At 35.7% G+C, this 18,854-nt stretch overlaps 1 protein-coding gene across 1 annotated transcript; it reads right to left on the bottom strand.

Moving 5' to 3' along the window:
• Positions 1-511: 511 nt before the first annotated feature.
• Positions 512-18,566, bottom strand: LOC149070413 (RNA-binding protein 41-like). The gene is made up of 6 exons (XM_089249681.1): positions 18,507-18,566; positions 16,860-17,057; positions 12,101-12,296; positions 8,391-8,912; positions 5,220-5,355; positions 512-2,802 (listed from the first exon to the last, which is right to left on the bottom strand). The coding sequence occupies exons 2-6, from the start codon at positions 17,051-17,053 to the stop codon at positions 2,708-2,710; spliced, it is 1,143 nt and encodes a 380-aa protein (XP_089105807.1). The 5' UTR covers positions 17,054-17,057; positions 18,507-18,566; the 3' UTR covers positions 512-2,707.
• Between the last annotated feature and the right edge of the window lie 288 nt (positions 18,567-18,854).

Here is an 18,854-nt window from a genome sequence, read left to right as displayed (position 1 = left end):
CTAAGTGGAGGATGAATGTGATGAACAAGGCACGACGTTTCACAGCAATTTAATCTTTTTGCTTTATTCATTTATCTGGTCTGTGTAGCGTCTTTTTACACTTGGCCATATTATCCCCTATCAGTGACTTGTGGAATCTTTCTTGTCACGTAGGCATTGCTTCTCCACCAAGTTTGCCATCATTCTGGTTGTTAAATCGGGCTACATGAGATCCCCAAAGCAGAATGTTTAGCACTGTTCTGCGACGAGCCCACCTGACTGGAAATGTTCTGCGGTAAAAATCTCCATACATGTAATAGTGGTTTTTTGCACTTTTTCTTCCAAATTGTTCTGCGACGTACGTCGCATATTTTGGCACATTCTGCTTTGGGGCATGAGACTCTGAATAAGGTCAGTTTTAATTGCAAAGAAAACCTGTATATGCATAAGTATTGCTGGGAGAAATGTATGAATTGGTGAACAAAATTTGTACACTGATTATTTATCAAGTAACAGACAATCATATCGTTTTACATGTAATTTATTTGGAAAAATGTAAATATTGTTTAATAAACCAATTTTTTAAACAAATAGAAATTTTCATATGTATAATATATACATACATACAGTTAAACCTCGGTATAACGATACTCTGCAGGCCAGGAAAAAATATTGTAGAGGGGTTATCATTATATCGAGAGGCAACATCATCATTGAACTTATGCTGTTGTTTCCTAAATCAGCATTGTTAGTACCACTAGAAAATGTGCTTTTATGTATTTGCCTCAAAAAATTGAAATTGATTAGTTCATTAAGTTAAATGCATGGTCCCCCATAAAGTTGTTGCACTGTCGTGCCATACACAGAAAGTAACAATGCCAATTGCTTTCGGTAATTAGGCACATTCAGAAGAACGAAAACAAGTGACAAAATCAAATTCAAAACGATTTTGAGCAAATTAAAAAATACAGTAGTGAGATTTAAAAAAATCTCAAATATCATTACAGAGGGACATATTGTTGTATCAAGAGTTTAACTGCAGACAACTCCAAACATGATGTGAAGAAATATTGTTGTAGAGGGATTTATTATCTCGAGTATTGTTGTAGCGAGGTTTCAGGGTCAGTGAGAAATAAGTTTCCCACTTTAGAGAGGTCTGGAGTGTGTTCTAATGTGGTCCAAAAATAAGACAAAATTTATACAACAGATTATTTAAATGTTGTGCTTGGTATTTATTTTAGAAAAAATTGATCCATCAATAGGTGCCACTGGAGTGCACATATGAATATTAAATATGCTTACACATGCAAATGTTTGATATAAAGCACTAAAACTGCTCAACACATCTCCCTTCATTTTGAACAATGTGCTCTAATCTTAAAAACCGTATTTTCAACAGCAGAGTCTGCTGGAATATCCAGAATATGGTGACGAATACTGTTCTTGAGAACCAGCACAGATGCAGGTCTTCTACGGTAGACAGTGTACTTCAGGAAACCTCATAACTACAAGTCGCGCACAGAGTGATATCCCGTGAGCAAAGAGGCCACAAAGTAGTAAAATGCCGGCTGATCACCCGTGTATCTGTGAAATACTTTTTAGTTATCACTTTACAGGCCTAGCAATGTGAGTAGGGGTGCTATCCTGCATGAGAATGATGTCCTGAAGCCATCCATGTTGTTGAAGTTGTAGGATTATAAAATCCCTTAGAATATCATGGTACCGTTGCCGTGATGGAACAGGTTTTGATTCCATTTGATATTGTTTCTTCAAAAAAATATATGTATACATACGCACAGCCCAATAATAAAAGTGATCATAAAACTACGCGTTACTGTCACTTTTTCAGGAAGCAAGGGTTGTTCGAAGGAAAGGGCTTCGTCAGTCCAAAGAATGTTCGATGGCCAAGTGAAGTTTACTACTTTTGAGCGAAGAACTGAAGTACAAAGGTTTTACATATCTCTTGAGTTCCGTTCATGCAATGGATGCACATGTTTGATTTTGTAGAGATAAAAATGCAAAATCAGCTGCATGATGATTCGTACATTGGAATACAGCACTCAGACATTGGACCTCTTCATATTTGCTTCATACAGCGCAATTCTTTTACAGCCGCAACAGAGTTTTGTTGGTTGTGATAGAACAATTTTATCAGTAAACCTTTTTCCTGGCAATGTAAGCATGATGTGCAGAAATAAGTAACTAATGCTCATGCACAATCCACCACCTTCTTATGCAAACAATAATTACAATGGGCATGTGCTGTAATGCTAATGGCATGTCCCTTGTTCAATATATGCAAATAAATACCATTTGTGTTACAGTGCCACCTATCACTTTTGTACTTTTTTTTATTTGATAAATCACAAGCACGTCATCTGAATAATCTGTTGTACAAATTTCATCTCAGTTGGAGCAGAAACACACCCCAGACCTCTCTAAAGTGGGAAATGCATTTGCTGACTTTGTACTTTAAAAAAACAAGTTGCGGGAATGAAAAATTAAAAAAAAGTTTTATCTTTATTAAAGCGTCAAAAATGAAAAATTCTAACATGGAGATCTTCTGGACGAAAAGCAAAAATTCTACAAGTAAAACTTGCGAGAAAATCTTTTTCTTTTTAACTCGCTTTAAAATGAATGAATAAGTTTTTAAAACCTCTGGGGGATGGGGTGTGATTTCCATAGGAAACAATATGCACACAATTAAATTCACTTGGCATATGTATAATTATTGGCGCTTTCTGCCATATTGTATAATGATCGGTCGATTCCTTAACAAATATCCATTGGCATATTCGAGAGCTTCACTTGCTGTTTCTTCATCTGAAAGGGAAAAATTACCAACTACGTTATTTCATCATCGGACGAACATTACAAATACATATGTAAAATTTTCAAATTAAATAAAAATTTTAGTAGACTGTGTCACTTTACGGAAGTTTTGTCCCCGGTACATTTCGCCTGCTCTGACCGTGAGTGACAAACTGAGTGATTCTATAAGTGATCATATGAACACACCAAGTGAGTGACTAGACCATATTAGTCATAGTGTATATATAGTATAGATCACTAATATTGGACTGTATCAGTGATCAAGAGAGTGACTACGAGTGAATGGGACATTTTGCCCTGGACATTCCTGGGCAGGGCAAAATATATGAACATTTCAGCTTCGACATTCTGCCTACCTTGTTTAAATATAATGAGTGGACTGCAAAAATGTGAATACATATAATTATTTTAATACAGTGAAATTATGATTACACGATATTTTATCGATTATATATGATATAATGAAATCATTGTCACTAATACGGTTACACGATCATTCACTTGGTCACTCATACAGTCAGGGCAGGCGAAGATTCCAGGGATGGAATGTCAGAGGTGAAATTTCCCGATCCTAGTTGTGTCATAGACATGGCCATGAGTATTGGCGTGAATGCATTCTTTGCGTCTTGAATCAAGTGGCAGGTATTGATATGATAAAATTGACATCAATGGATTTGTCTTTGGAATAACTAACAAGCTATATTAATGTTATCTATTTGTGTTGCAAGCGCAAGCTTTTTGAGATGTAACATAAAACAATTTTGTTATGAAAGCGGGCCGCGGGACTGGTGGCTAGATCAGAAAAGGTATTAAAAACTTCTTGTCTACATGCCAACTCCGGTAATATTGCCATATGGCAATTCCCAACCAATGGAGTTGGGTGGGAAATGAAGACACCATCTATCAGTGGTACGCTCGGTAGATAGAGAACTTGTTTTTAATGTTCTCCCTACAAATCGAACCCATGGACCCTGATTGGACAGTGACCTTATGTTAACAAAATCTACCCACAAACATAAAAAACATGGATACATTCTGAATACTTCCTGCGATATGAGCGTTGAAATTATTTTGTTGCGCAACTTTTTGCAAATGCACCCAGTATCGTCAGATGATTTAAGAGCAATACTCACGTCAAAATATGCTGAGTATTGGAGTATGCTACCATAGACTTCAACAAGACAATCTTGGACACAAGTCCAAGAGGAGTTATTGCTAACCATTCACTTCATTTAGTATATTCAAATGCATTTTTTCAAACAAAATATTTAGACAATTGACCCGTATCAACACTGCTCGGCAAATGCTAAGGAACAGTTTTATTTTTCGTCATACTCAATGGTAGACAACCTTTCTGAACCCAAGGACCAGTAGAATGCGTGAAATAATTGATGAACCATTTGTGTCCTGTATTACGGGACATTCCTTTAATTTTGGTTGTTCCGATTTTTTTATACAATATAAATATTGAATTTGCAATATTTTTACTAAGGCCATGAATTTTTTTCTCTCACAATTTTTCAGTAATTTTAATAACAATTGGTGATTTTGCCAACTTCTGGCAAATGTTTTTGATGACAATTGGCAATTTCCCGTATTTTACCCTTTTTAAGAGATTGAAGTTTCACACACTTTTTTCCCCCTCAATGAAATATGGTCCTTCTCCAATTCTAGTTTAATTTTCTCGACCACTCATTCTTCAAATTTGCATCATTGAGGTAATATAGAGCTTAGAGACTAATGATTACCTATGGAGAATTCACTGAGCATAACAGAGCTGTTTATTCAAAATATGTGTGATAGGAGATCACAGGGTTAGGTTTTTAACCTCAGAAGCTAACGCAGTATTAAAACAGTCAAGAACGTATTGTTGATGTTGTCAAATAGATTCTTTTAACGTGATAGATATGTTAAATAACAAAAACTTACTTTTTATGTCGCTTATAAAATGTTTTATATTTTAAATTATATAATTATTGAATATAGAATTTCTATTTCGATATTTTAAATTTTCTGATTTGCCCAAAATTTTACTCATTTCATTCCGTGCACCGCCCAGGCTCTATCGACCATACTGACCAAAATTTTACTCAGTAAAAATTATTTTCACAACAGCTGTCAACACGCCAATTTAATTCATTTATTCTCACCTAAAAATTTCTTAGCTCAGATTGCTTAGCCCCCTACACATTACCCCTACCATTAAATACGTCTTTGATTGCGCCGCCTGACTTCACTGATTGCAAAATTTTTATGACAAAAATTTGACTTCCATTAAAAAAGAAGTAAAACTGTGTGAATTTTAAACATCCCTAAAGTTTTCTCTCACTTGATAAGAAGAGGAAACCTGATTTTTTGCCCAGTGCCTTTTATTAGTATTTTTTAATCTAAACAATTTTGAATTTTACCTGGGAATGTTATGAATCCCTGTCGTTTCACCAATCTGTAATCTATGCGATCAGAACCACTGGCATTAAATATTCCGAAAATTGCTTGTAAGTCCCGAATAGTCACTTTCCTGTCCAAGTTTTTCACATACAGGACCTAGAAAATAGTAATAATAGCACCAGAATTCAAAATTGGAAACAAAATGACGTACAGGATGTTTCAGCTATGGCATAGCTGGTAGAGGAACGAGATTGGCGCTCAAAGGGTTGTATAGTCATTAAAATATAAAAATAAGCTTTTTATATGGCACCCTGTCCTCAAAAACCGAATTGAAAAGTTATTGCCTTGTTTCTCTTTAAGCTAACAAAGGAAATTCCACGTTTTCAAGTGCAATATTCACTGAGATATTCAAATTCGAAAATTTTGGGGAAAAAAGCAGCATTAAATACAGGTAAAACGCTTTTTTCATATTTAGAGCTGGTTTTTTTCAACTTTTCTCCATTTTTTTAAATTCGAATATCTCAGTGACTATTGCACTTAGAAATGCAGAATTTTCTTTGTTGGTCTCAGGAGAGACAGGGCAACAACTTTCTAACAGCGTTTTTGAGGACACGATGTCTAAGTTAGTAAAAAGTTAGTTTTTTTCATTTTAATAATTTGTACAACCCTCCCAATATGAATGATGTTTCTGAGTTACACGTTATTTGGATAATTTTTCTAATTCAGGGTATGCCTCTAGGATCAATGGTTTGCCAGTGAAATGCGGCAAGAGGAATTATGGAATCACCTTGTGTATTATATAAAATACTGCGAACCAGCTTGCATTGAAATATATATATTCATTCATTGCCAGTTTTCAAATTGGAAGGTAGATGGCAGTATCTGAACACACACACATTTATCTCTTTGAAGATGAAATAGTAAATTGCTTTTGTAGTGATAGATCAGTGGCTGTAAACAGTTAGAAGTAAGTAACCATTTTCCCCAGCAAATCTGGATATTAATGCTGGCCACCAGGGGCGATCTGAGATGAAATCGCTACCCATGTAGGACCTAATTTTGGTGTCCCTGCCCCCCCCCCCTTCTCTAAAATTTCTTGGTTGAAAATTTTTTTTTTTTTTAAATCATTCTATTCTGATGCTGGCAAAAAGGCCTGCAATTTTTTTTCTAATATATGGCGCACATTGCACAAGGAGATGAAACACAGTGAACCTTCCGGTAATGAAGCCCGAAAATTTTGTTCGCTAATGAGGAAGGGGTGCGTTAATAGATACAAATACAACGTCACAACAGGCAAAACGCTCAACGAGATGGCTGAGAAAAAGATGCCCATAAAAATATGGATGTCATATATTTCAAAAATACAGCAACCCAATTAAAAATGCAATTAATAAAAATTATAAACAATATATACATGTGATAAAATATTACACAATGCCCATAAAGAATACTTATGGTTGTCTTATAAGTATATATTATGTCTTATATTATGATGAAAACAATTTGCAAGCCCTGGTTTAAATTGTCAAAAATCTAAATAAATGTTTTTGGATAATATTTTGAACACAATAGTATATAACATGATGAGAAACACTTTTTTTTTGTGCATTACAATGCTTTATTTTTAAACATTAATTTGTTACAATAATTAAAACAATATTAATTATAATTTGCTATTTTGAATTTTTTGAAAGACAGAGTCTAGCATAGATAATATATAATTTTATAGTTTATTTTATCTAAACTACTGATTACCTATGTACAATTCACTGTGCGAAATAGAGCTGTTTATTCAAAATATGTATGATAGGAGATCACAGGGTTAGGTTTTTGACCTCAGAAGCTAACGCAATATTAAAACAGTCAAGAACGTATTGTTGATGTTGTCAAATAGATTGTTTTCACGCGATAGATATGTTAAATAACAAAAACTTACTTTTTATGTAGCTTATAAAATGTTTTATATTTTGAATTATATAATTATTGAATATAGAATTTCTATTACGATATTTTAAATTTTCTGATTTGCCCAAAATTTTACTCAGTAAAAATTTTTTTCGTAACAGCTGTCAACATGCCAATTTAATTCATTTATTCTCACGTAAAAATTTCTTTTAAAAATCTGCTCAGATTGTGTAAATTCTTTTGAGAGAAGAGTATTTTAAATTGAAGCAGAGCTGGCAGGACTTGATATACCTAAAGTATTGTTTTACACATTTAAAATACAGCTTCAACTGGAAAACCACTGCATTATAAATGATAGTAAATATACCATATCGTAGTCAAACTTATTCTTACTGATAAGTTACAAGCTTCTTAAGCATCATATATATATAAGCCAGCATTGGCAAATTAAAAGACATTTTAGTCCTACAGTTCTGTATGTATTTTGATATTGCCGAGATATATTGTAATGCTATGCACACGATAAGGGTATTGTTTCGGTGATCATCTAGATAATTTAATAATAACAGAAATCAACATTACATATATGGTGTAAAAGAGTTCTTTAAACACCTATCTGTTATGAAGAAAGTACAGCAGATGGTTCATATCAATACAAGTTTATAAGCAATTGAAATTTCGGAAGGTCGAGAATTATCTTGAATCGAAGAATATTAAATACTTCCATAGTTTTCCTTCAGTTTTTATGTTATTATGTTATGCTCAACTCAAATTATGCGACAGTTTAAACCACGGTTTATTGGCAGGTTTAAAAAGAAATACAATAAACATGTTGGGATAAATCGAGAAGCTATCCATACTTATAATAAGACAACCATAAGTATTCTTTAAGGACATTGTATAATATTTTATCATGTATATATGTTGTTTGTAATTACATTTTTAATTGGGTTACTGTATTTTTGAAATATGACATCCATATTTGTTATGGGCATCTTTTTATCAGTCACTTCGTTGGGCATTTTGCCTGTTGTGGCCTTCTATTTGTATTTATACTATCAAAAACCTACCAACCCTGGTATCTAGCGATTAAATGTGTATGTTTTGCTCAGTTTTCATTTTTCAAAATATGCACTATCACTAACGTTGGTTTTAGATAATTATACTGCAAAAAATGCAACCGATGGCTTCACCAAGATAAAAAAAAAGTTTAGATTTTAAATAATTTCTAAACTTTACAACTTTATCATGAAAATAAAAACATAAGCCATTAAAAGTATATTAACCGTGTTTGGTTCACCGGGGTTATAATCCTTGAATTTTGGTAGCTCCTTCATTTCTTTGAGACTCAACTTATTCAATGTGACTTCCTCGGCTTCCAGTGGAATGACGACGTGGTGGATACTGGGATCGTAAGCGACACCATCGTCCTTTTCGGATGGTTTACACTCTGAGGAAACATCATTGTTGTTAGCTGGAGAAACTTTTTGTTTTCTCTTCTTGCGTCTTTCTTTTCGCACCCTTTGTGAAAGTTCATCTGATATTATCTTGATGTGATGGAATGGATCATTGCTGCTTAAAACTTCTTCCTGTTGTCCTCTTATCAAAGAGCCGAGTTGTTTCTTTGAGCTGCAACCAGCATATAGAGTCTTTTCTATATCCATAGCATGCCGACTTAAAGTTTTCGCTCCTGCAAAAACTTCACCTTGCTCGAGTTCCTTTCTGTGAGAGAGGATTTTCTCATTTATCCGTTGCAGCTTCTGCCTCTTAATTTCAGGATCCACTGGGAAAGCTTCTTTATCGGGCTGCTGGAAATTGAAAGAAACAATGACTATAGCAAGGACGACTATTAGCCATATTATGTCACGTTAAAGCAGTGTTCTTCAACAACTGGTCCGCTAAACATTTCAACCAATTCATATAACTGCTAAACAATTTTAGATTTATTAAATATCAAGCCATCCCTGGGGATTTGCAAATTTTCCCTTGTTTATTTTTTGTCTGTCCTGAAATTATTTCTCCAATTTATGCATTTTTAAATTTCTGAATAATAATAATTATTATTATTATCATACTAATATTTAAGGTCCTATCCATTATCCCATTTTGCAAATTATTTCTGCTATTTATTAATTTTTATAACAGTCCTCAAATTATTTCTTAAATTTATTTACTTTTTGTCAGTCTGCAAATCATTCCTTTTATTCACTCATTTTTTTGTCAGTCCTTAAATTGATTGTTTCATTTATCTCTATACTCTTCATTTACCTCGCCTATTTATTTACTTTTTGCTGGTATACACATAATTTCTCATATTTACATTTTACTTGGACTGCAAATTACTTTCTCCTATTTATTTACATTTTACTCATTCCGAAAATAATATCTTTTGTTTTTTTACCAGTCCATCAAATATTTCTCCTATTTATTTACTTGGTGTCGGTCCACAAATTACTTTTATTTCCGCCAGCCGGCAAAATGGTTCAACAGCTTTTACCAGTCCGCAGCTGTGAAAATGTTGAAGAACACTGAGTTAAAGCATTTTCACTGATAACACTGAAGTCATCAATGGCAAAATGACCACTGATCTAGTATGATTACAAACATAAATCTTTTCTAAATATACAGAAAACTGGATGTTATGAAGATATTTATTTTTTGAGATGCTGAATTTTTTTAAGGAAGGAAAAAACTCATCTCTGCCTCTACCGGGAGTCAAACCTGGGTCCCTCGTTTACCGGACGAGTTCTCTCACCACTAAGCTACAGAGGAGACAGAGATTTTCCTTCATTGGAGTATATATAGATATATAAAAATAAATATCTTCGCAAAATCCAGTTTTCGGTATATCTTGCCTTAACAAGTGGAAAGCGACATCATGTCGTATAAATCTTTTCCACTCATGACTTTTCTGTACCTTAATAATCAATAAAATCAAAACGAATTCTACACTGGTGCTGAAAAGTTTTAAGCAGCAAAAACAAAAATTCTCATAAAAGCAAATGTTTTTACTCTTTTTCAATGGCATTTACACAGGTCTTACAGGCTGAAGCAAAAAGCAATCTAGGGTGAAATTGGAAATCAAATAACACCTGTAGAAAAGAACAATCATATACTGAGCTACAAAAAGTTCTATGGAGGAGATTGGCTAACATGGAACCACGATCACCTTTTCCGAATGCACAGGCTCGATAACAGTCTATTCATACCAATAATAAGATTGTCAATGCCATTTTGGGACATCATGGCTCAAGCAAAAGACATATTCACAGCTCAAAGAGAGCAGTTAACATTCCGATATAGTGGTGCCTGTGAAATAACACCAATAGTGGCATCGGTCATGGGATCCATGGCCAAAAAACTGATCATATAATCATAAATGGATACAAAATCGATCAGGAAAATGTGATAAAATACCTGAAGTAGTAATCTCAAACTCCATCAAATATTAACATATAACAGGTGGAGGCTCTATCATCCCTAAACTTTGGAGCGATCATAAGAAAATTCAAGCCTGAATCTCTCAGATCCAGTATCACCATTGGAGTGTTAATTGTCTCCCATGCATGCTGCATGAGGTCCTATTAAAAAAAAGTGCATGGGAATTCCATAATATAAGTCTACATTTCATACTGAACTTAATGCTTGGCAACATGAGCTGTGTTAACAGTCTCGTTATCGTCCATAAATATGGTACTGGGTTATGTGACCACTAGAAATGGGCAAACATATGGTGTAAGGATGTTCTATCTCGCTAGTGCATTAAAGTTCTCAATCTCTACTGAAGATATGAAGCTCCTGTGCACACACTATCAAACTACCACTACTGTAGTCATGCCTTTCGTATATATCACAGGTCTGATATCAAGTATCGGCACCTTTCCATACTTTTATCTGCTAAGAGTCATTATGCAGACTAAACCACGAATGATTCATGTGAAGCACCATTCCAATGGGATCAAGTAAAGGCGATCTCAAGGCCAATTTACCACCCTATAGCCCGAGGACATTGACCAGATGTTGATCACTGGTCGTGTTGCATACATATGACCCTGATGCAGCCTTTGAGAATTTGTTTGGTGCTATATTTATCTTTCTGCTAGTGCTGAAGGTTCCAAACTGAGTCGACAAGCTGTGAGTGATTTGCAATGCCGTAACTGAAGACACAAATAATTGTAGTTGCGAACAGCCATGACTCTCATGAGTCTTTGAGGGGGGGGGGGGGAGACACAGAACTTTCATTTTGAGAATGACTCCACTTGCAGCTAATGATAGAGCAGTTGACATTTAGGGCTTGAGGTACCTCAGACCGTTTGTACCCACACAGAGATGTCTTATCCCTGTCCATCACATATCACTTAAATGCCATGCATTCATCTTTTAAGATTTGTCTATTCTTTGCAGCAAAGCAATGAGAAAATGCAGAACCTGTTCAAATGAGGTCACTGGTATACCCCATTTATTGCCAAGCAGACGGGCATGAAAGTTTCAGCTCATTTCTGCCTATAATGTATGCAGATATGATGGCTATTCATTTTTTTTCTGTCTACCACCCCAAAACAGGACAGACCTATTTAAAATTAAACATATAGTCATCCAACGCAAAGTCATTCCACGGATTAAACTGTTGAGAGACTGCCTGTGAAGGCTTTATATGGAAAATTCCATCTTTCCCCTCACTGAAATTAAACTCTATGCTACAATTTGACGCAATGGCAACAATTAACGTGCCCATGCGACATCTTTTTTTGGGATGGGAAACAGAATTGACAGAGAATTTCATAATTCTTTGGAAAATCTTTTTTGCAATCTGTGTAAAAATTCGGGAGGTATAAAGACTTTTCAGGAGTCTGAGAGACAGGGTAGAAATTCAGGAGCTTCAGAGAATTTCAGTGGAATTTTTTGCAATATTATAGATAACATACCAAAAAAGAAAAAAGAATGACATTAGAAATGTAATAAGCATGTAGCACATCAACACGAAATTATCACTTACTTTACATTCATTGGAGCCATGCACTAGGTAAAATTCTATTTCTTCCTTAGTGAGACCGCTACTCTGCAGCTCTTGGTATTTTTCCTCACCATTCTCTAAAGTTCTGTAGTTTTCCAAACTGCACGTACCTTGGACCAGCGCTGTCAATGGTGTGTATGTACATGGTGTTGTAAAAGAACGATGTTGAGCAAACTGACTGCAAAACAAAAAAATGTGTTTTCAAGTGATTTTAGAATCAAACAAAAATCTCTCCATTTCTTTTATAAAAACAAGTGATATGTGAAGAAAATTCTGTAACATGCATTATCACAAGATATGCGCCAAATCATCCTGAATTATATATTTTTTTACGTGGTTTTTTTTGCATATTTGAAGATACCTTAAGTCGGGTCCACACCCATAGCGCTGTGCAGTAAGAAACCGGTTTTTGAGGTAGAGCTGCACACAACATGGTTTGATGTGAATGGTAAACAGTGTGATATTGCGTATCCTTGCTCTTGTCAAAGCGTGATCTGATGGGAGTCGTTTGGGCAGAGATGATCCTTGTTTTGGCAATGAATAAACCTCTCTCACCAAAAGTTAACACGCATTTACCTTTGTCTTTCAACATAAGGGTTATTCACATTTTTATCATGTTCGTTTTGCCTTTAGCTAGGAAAGTTATCCTGTAATGTGGAATTAAACAAAACTAATCTGCCCCAGGCTCTAATTGTTCCTGGTAAGTGCAGACACCTTAAGGAATCGGTCCTAGTTCCAAACGAGGTTGCTTAAATACAAATACAAATACAACGCCACAACAGGCAAATTGCCCAACGAGGTGGCTGACTTAAGAACACCATGGATCCCCGAGCCATTTTTTGGAGGCCCTACCTACTACTGCTACACCACACATGCACCCCCCCCCCGCGATACCCCCCAACGAACCCCCAACGAATCGGTACATGCGGGAATGTGCGTGTACGTGTAGTGCAATCTGACGTAAAGTTTGTTTCTGTGTAATGCTTGTAATGTGTAGTGCTGTCATCTGCCCCCAGTTTTTCTAACTATGAGTGAAGTGTTATGATTGAATGATTTATCGTTGTAGGACTGTTGCTCTCTGTGGCGAGACTTTTTAACGGGGAGATCGGCTCGCATTTGCGCCTTGAAGTTGGGAACCACAGAAAACCAACTTCAGCCGACCACCACTGTGGGGTTCGAACCCGGATCCTCGCATCACGAGTCCGGCACTATAACCACTCGACCACCACAGCGGCTCATCTGAAGTATTGATGATAAAGCCATGGATGTTGAGATTGTTATTTCCTGCAATTGTGACTTTGCGACATTGCAGATAATCATGTGGTCTTATAATCTTTTAATGCTGTTAACTCTTTCATGTCGGTTTCTGATACGGATTGGTGACCGAACTGTCGCCTCTTCATGGTTCTTCATAATGATATCCTCTAGGAATTTCCTTCTGCGAAACATTTTGTCAAAAAAACAAGATATCTTGACAGGACATAGTCCTCGGGAGTCTTGGTGAGATATAAGAATTTTTTTTCTTAATTGCAGCAAATTAGAGGCAATTGGTGAAGTGGATAGATGAGAATAGCATATTGTCGGAAATCCAGCATGGGTTTATTGATAATTTTTGTCGTACCACGGTCATTTTCTGCACACGAGGGTTAATTAGACGAGACCTACAATTTATTGCCGATTCCGAACCGCAGGCTTGTTTTTATACTCATCGAGAGGTTGGTGCACTAATCTCTCGATGGGGGACTCCCTGCGGTAGCAGCATAGGTTTATGAAAGGGAAGTCATGTGTAACCAACCTCCTTTGCTTCTATGATCATGTGACTATGAATTTGGAAAAGAGAAAAAACGTGGACGTTGTTTATCTTGATTTCCAGAACTCATTTAATCGGGTCCAACATGGTAAACTCTCAAACAGGGCCGCAACTAGATACTTTGTTACTTGGCAAGCCAGAATTAGGGTTTAGCCCCTTCCATGTAGAAGCAATTAAAGTGTGAATTTGGCACCCATTCTGGTCCAGCGCCTGGGGCACCAGACCCGCCTGCTCTCCCCCAGTTACAGCCCTGCTCTTGAAGCATTTACATGAGATTTGTATTTGGGGCAACTTGTTGAATTGGATAGAATCGTGGTTGAGACATAGGTCATAATGGGTTATGGTAAACAGAGAATTTTCTGATTGGACAGGTGCGAAGCGTGGAGTTTCTCAAGGAAGTGTCCTTGGGCCCACACTTTTTTACCACATCAATAAGCTTGATCAGGGTATTGACAAGATTGTTAGCAAATTCACAGATGGCATGAAGCTAATTGGGGAAGGGGTTGTTGGAAATCCAAGCAATGGGAAAATGCTCCAAGGAAACTTGAATATGGTTACAGCACAAGCTAATGAATGGAGCATGAGTGTTGATAAGTGCATGGTCGCCCATTTTGGTTCGAAAGCTCCAATTTTACTTACTAGTTGAATGATATTACTATCCCAGATGCAACTAGGGTCACCCATTTGGGAAATCTCATTGATGAGCACTTAGGTTTTTTCTGAACATAGTTCAGGGTTGGCCAAAAAAGTTATAGAATGCTTGGTTTCATTCTTAAAAAAGTCTCTTCGGTGTGCAAAGAGATACGCATGCTCTTGTTGTCACACAAGGCTTGAGCTATAGAGAAAGACTTGATTTTTTTGAATGTGCTTACACTGGAGGAACCCAAGTGTCGGGATATGATTGAAGTTTAAAATTTTCGATGGGATGGATAGGATCGGCCATGAGTTATTAATACTGTCAATCAACTGTTTTAACAAAGAGACACCAGTATCGATGTAAGGGACAGTTCCATGTTGTGGTGTGGTGTCGAAGGAACGAAGGAAGTTTTTACTAATGGGGTTGTTAATAAATGGAATAGCTTATGTCAGAGGTTGTGAATTCTAATACAATTGATGCATTTAAAAAGAAATAAGATAAACACATATCTGGATAAATCAAGAAGCTATCCATACTTAGAATAAAAGAATCAAATATTTTTATATAGGCATCGTATTATATATTATTTTCTTCTTTTTTCTGTTATATATTTTTTTTTATCAAGGTTGCTGTATTTTGGTTATATTTCACATCCTTAAGTTGTTACAAATAAATGCTCTGTTGAGAGAAAAACCAATTTTTAGTGCATTTCTTTTGTTGTCTGCAGATTTTGCGTCAGTTAGATGTGTTAATGAATCTCAGGGGGATGAAATTAACTGTGTTGCACTTGATCTTGCACATCCTACTCTGTTAAAAGTTGTTCTGCGCTGTTTTGAGCAGCTATCAGTTTTTCCGGGCATCAGAGCGTAGTGTGTGGTGCTGTGAGTGTGGGCTTAGCTTAATAATTACAATGGAGGCAGTCATCATCAATTACACCTGAACGGTTAATCTCAGCTTATTGAAATTTCATGACTTTTCTTCCCTTGTTAAGGATCTTAAATTCTTAAAATGTAAATGTTCTAGATTTCTTAATTAAGGGGTAAAATAAAGTTCTACCTAGATCGATGGCAGCATTTTGACCGCTATAGAGATGTTGCACTAATACATATGATTGCAAAATATGCTGAAATGGACAGTCTTCCAATGTAAACATTAGTATTGAGGGAACAGGTGTTACATCATGGTGTTTGTTTTTCTCAAGTACCCATTTTGCATCATTCAAAGGTTCACATTTTGTCATAAACTATGATTCATTTAGTGTTTCTATGGATCTTTGCACCTTCACTGCATTGCATTCACTAGTACAATGTCACAAAAAGGAATATTTATTTTCCATGATTTTACCCATGAAATGAACAGGGCTCCAGCCCAGTGGCTGAGACAATTTCTTATCATTATTCTAACCCATGCCATACTTACGACTGAGCTAAAAATAATTCTACAGCTGGTAAGCAGAGAAAATCTAGGCCTTGAGTACCATAGATATACGAAACTGAAATCACAAAGGAAATTTCTGAAAGAAATTACATTTTGTCACCCTATTAATGGATCTCAATGTTTTCGACAAAATAACTTCATTCGATGCACAATGCAATCGGCATCAAAAAGTTGTTTGCGTATGAATTTTACATTGCTCAGGATTTGCCGGCTATTCAAGGTTTCTCATTCAACACCATCTCTTCTGAAATTTCTCAAGCATATTATACTTCAAACCTTGTCAGTGGACCGTCAAGTGAAAATGAAGCCACAAATTAGTAGAGCTCAAAAAAAATCATAGTCAAACCTCCATCTGAAGTAACAAAACAATGGATTAGTCTTTGTGTCATAACAAGTCCTTTTGTCCAAAATCTCAACAAATTGGTACATGAACAAGTATTGCAAAAATAAGTCAAACAGATTAAATATATACAGTTTTGAGAAGTTTCAGTAAGTAATGAATGTCAATCTTTTCCTATGTAGAGATCATGACTGCTATTGTCGTTCCAGGAAGCTCGAAATTCCTGTCGTTTCAGAGTTAAAAGAAGTGTGGTTTGTGCTAGAATACTTACGTAGAATTTTTTTACGTAGAAAAAGTTCAAAATTTCACTCATAGATAGCAGCACTGTATCAAGAAAAAAAACTCATACTAATTCATAAAGTGGGACACAAATAGTGCATTATTAATATCTGTTACACTTTGTATTACAGAAAACTCTATTGAAACAAACACTCAAATTCATGGTACTTAAGGTTCGGGAATAAGAAATACATTAAAAAAAATTACAAACACAATCTTCATAACATATAATACTCACTCCTTCAAAGTGATTTTTTTATCGAGTTGCTTTTCCAACAACAACTTCATGTGCTTCTCTGCTTCTGTTTCTGTACCGAGTTGGACAGCCTCTTCATCTTCATTACCAAATACAATCGCAGCTGTATTTCTTATACCAAGGCAACTTCTCTTCATTGGGGGCATAATTCCTCGATCGGAAAGGTGTCTTTTCATTGTACTGCAACATAAAAGAAAAAAAGAATTCATTATACTTGTGGTACCTTTGGGTCAATTGCTGAGCACAGAATTCATTGGAACTTCACAGGGCTGCATTATTCTGGGCTGAACACAAATGAAAATAAAACTCAGAATGCTTTTAAGACAATAGTTATATGTATACTTGTTAACAATGAAATGTTTTTACAAAGGGGGGGGGGGCACAGAACTAAAAAGATAAAACTGCAAATCAGGACTTGAGAAATCTCAGGCCACCATGGCGACTAGAAAATCAGTATTGGCGCTTGACATTTTCTGTATGTGATTGCTAAATTGGAGTCTAAGAGTGATAAAAATTTTTTTTGGGAGTCTGCAAGGTTCAAAGAGGTTGTAAGGTGAGAATATGAATTGTTTCTGTAATCATAAATAATGAATATTACCAGTTTGTTGATCAGGAAGAATGATCGAGCAGATATCCTAATCGATGCAGATTTTAATTCCAACTGCAGCTGAAGCCAATAAATATCTTAAGTGAAGATTTGTAAGTACAGTATTATTTCAATTCAAAACCAGTTTTACCTTGCTAAAGGTAAAACTGGTCGCGGGCAACCACCTGACACGCATTCTCTAAGTTTTACGTCCTGGGCTCACATGACAGCTCTTTAAATATGTGTGTCTGTAAGTCATGACTCATGCTTTTAATCCCTCACAAGTTTACATACCGTCTAAATCACCGTTTTCACCACTACCATGCTTGCACATTCTCCAGGTCAGTTTTACTCAACCGCCGCGCCCGACATCATTCATACTGGGGCATGAGTGAATGGCCGTTTGCCTTTTAAACATTTTTTCCATTATTTGTGTGTTTTTGACCGGGCTCTCTACTTAAAAAATAAATAAAACTGGTCCGCGGGATTCCAAAGGTTGAGAATCCCTGCTCTAGGTAACTATTTTGGTCATTCACACAGTTACACGCTGATTAGGTCATTCTTGTGGTTGCTCACTGACCTGGTCTTCATTATGCCACTCCTTTTCCATTACTCCCATGTTTAAGCACACTCCAAGTCACTCATATACTTGCATGCTTTCTATTGTCCTTTCCTTTCGGTCGCTCACTGACCTGGTGACCTCTCCAAGTAGAGACGGATTTATGGTTGTGCGACCTCCTCCCATTTTCTTGACCACTTATTCTTCAGATCTGCCGCCCCTCCCAAATTGCCACCCTAGGCTATAACCCGTGGCAACCTTCCCCCCACCGTAAACATGCCTCTGTCTAGGGTGTACCTCAAAATCCATGGGAGGATTTTACAATGTAAACAATACGAAATAAACTGTTTACACGAAAATCTCAAAGCACTAACGCGCTCTATCAAACTTGATAATTAAAAATGTTTTGTTTCATAATTAAATAAAATTTCTATAAACACAAATTTAATTTCAATTCAAATGCATTGAAAAAATGTTTTAATACCTTAATTTTATAAGTGCATCAAAGCACAGGACTTTTGTTTTCAACCACTGTATTTGAGTTGTTTACATGATTTTTTCTGGATAATTTCAATTGTAACGGTTTTTTTACCTCTTTTCAGCAGATTTTACGTTACTATATGACAAGTATTTTACGGGACAATCACAGTAAATTTACTCTGACCATATTATTAAGCGAAAAATATGGGAATTATGATCATAACGACGTACGAGAAATAATGCCAAAAATGGTGCTAAAATTAAGAAAATTTGCTAATTATAGCTAAAATTGCCAAAAAAAACAAAAAACAACAAAACAAAAAAAATCACCAATGATTCGAAATGAAACACG

The sequence above is a fragment of the Pholcus phalangioides genome, unplaced genomic scaffold (assembly GCF_987345545.1).
Source record: "Pholcus phalangioides strain wild (caught in Gottingen) unplaced genomic scaffold, Ppha-v1.0 ptg000022l_1, whole genome shotgun sequence".
Lineage (NCBI taxonomy): Eukaryota > Metazoa > Arthropoda > Arachnida > Araneae > Pholcidae > Pholcus > Pholcus phalangioides.
This window is presented reverse-complemented; position numbering and strand designations above follow the sequence as displayed.

Excerpts from the sequence above, each read along its gene's own strand:
- LOC149070413 (XM_089249681.1), bottom strand. The coding sequence starts at position 17,053 with ATGAAAAGACACCTTTCCGATCGAGGAATTATGCCCCCAATGAAGAGA. Across the intron at positions 5,356-8,390 it reads ACCCCGGTGAACCAAACACG|GTCCTGTATGTGAAAAACTT; the intron begins GTTAATATACTT and ends ACTATTTTCTAG. Across the intron at positions 2,803-5,219 it reads GGGATTCATAACATTCCCAG|ATGAAGAAACAGCAAGTGAA; the intron begins GTAAAATTCAAA and ends TTTCCCTTTCAG.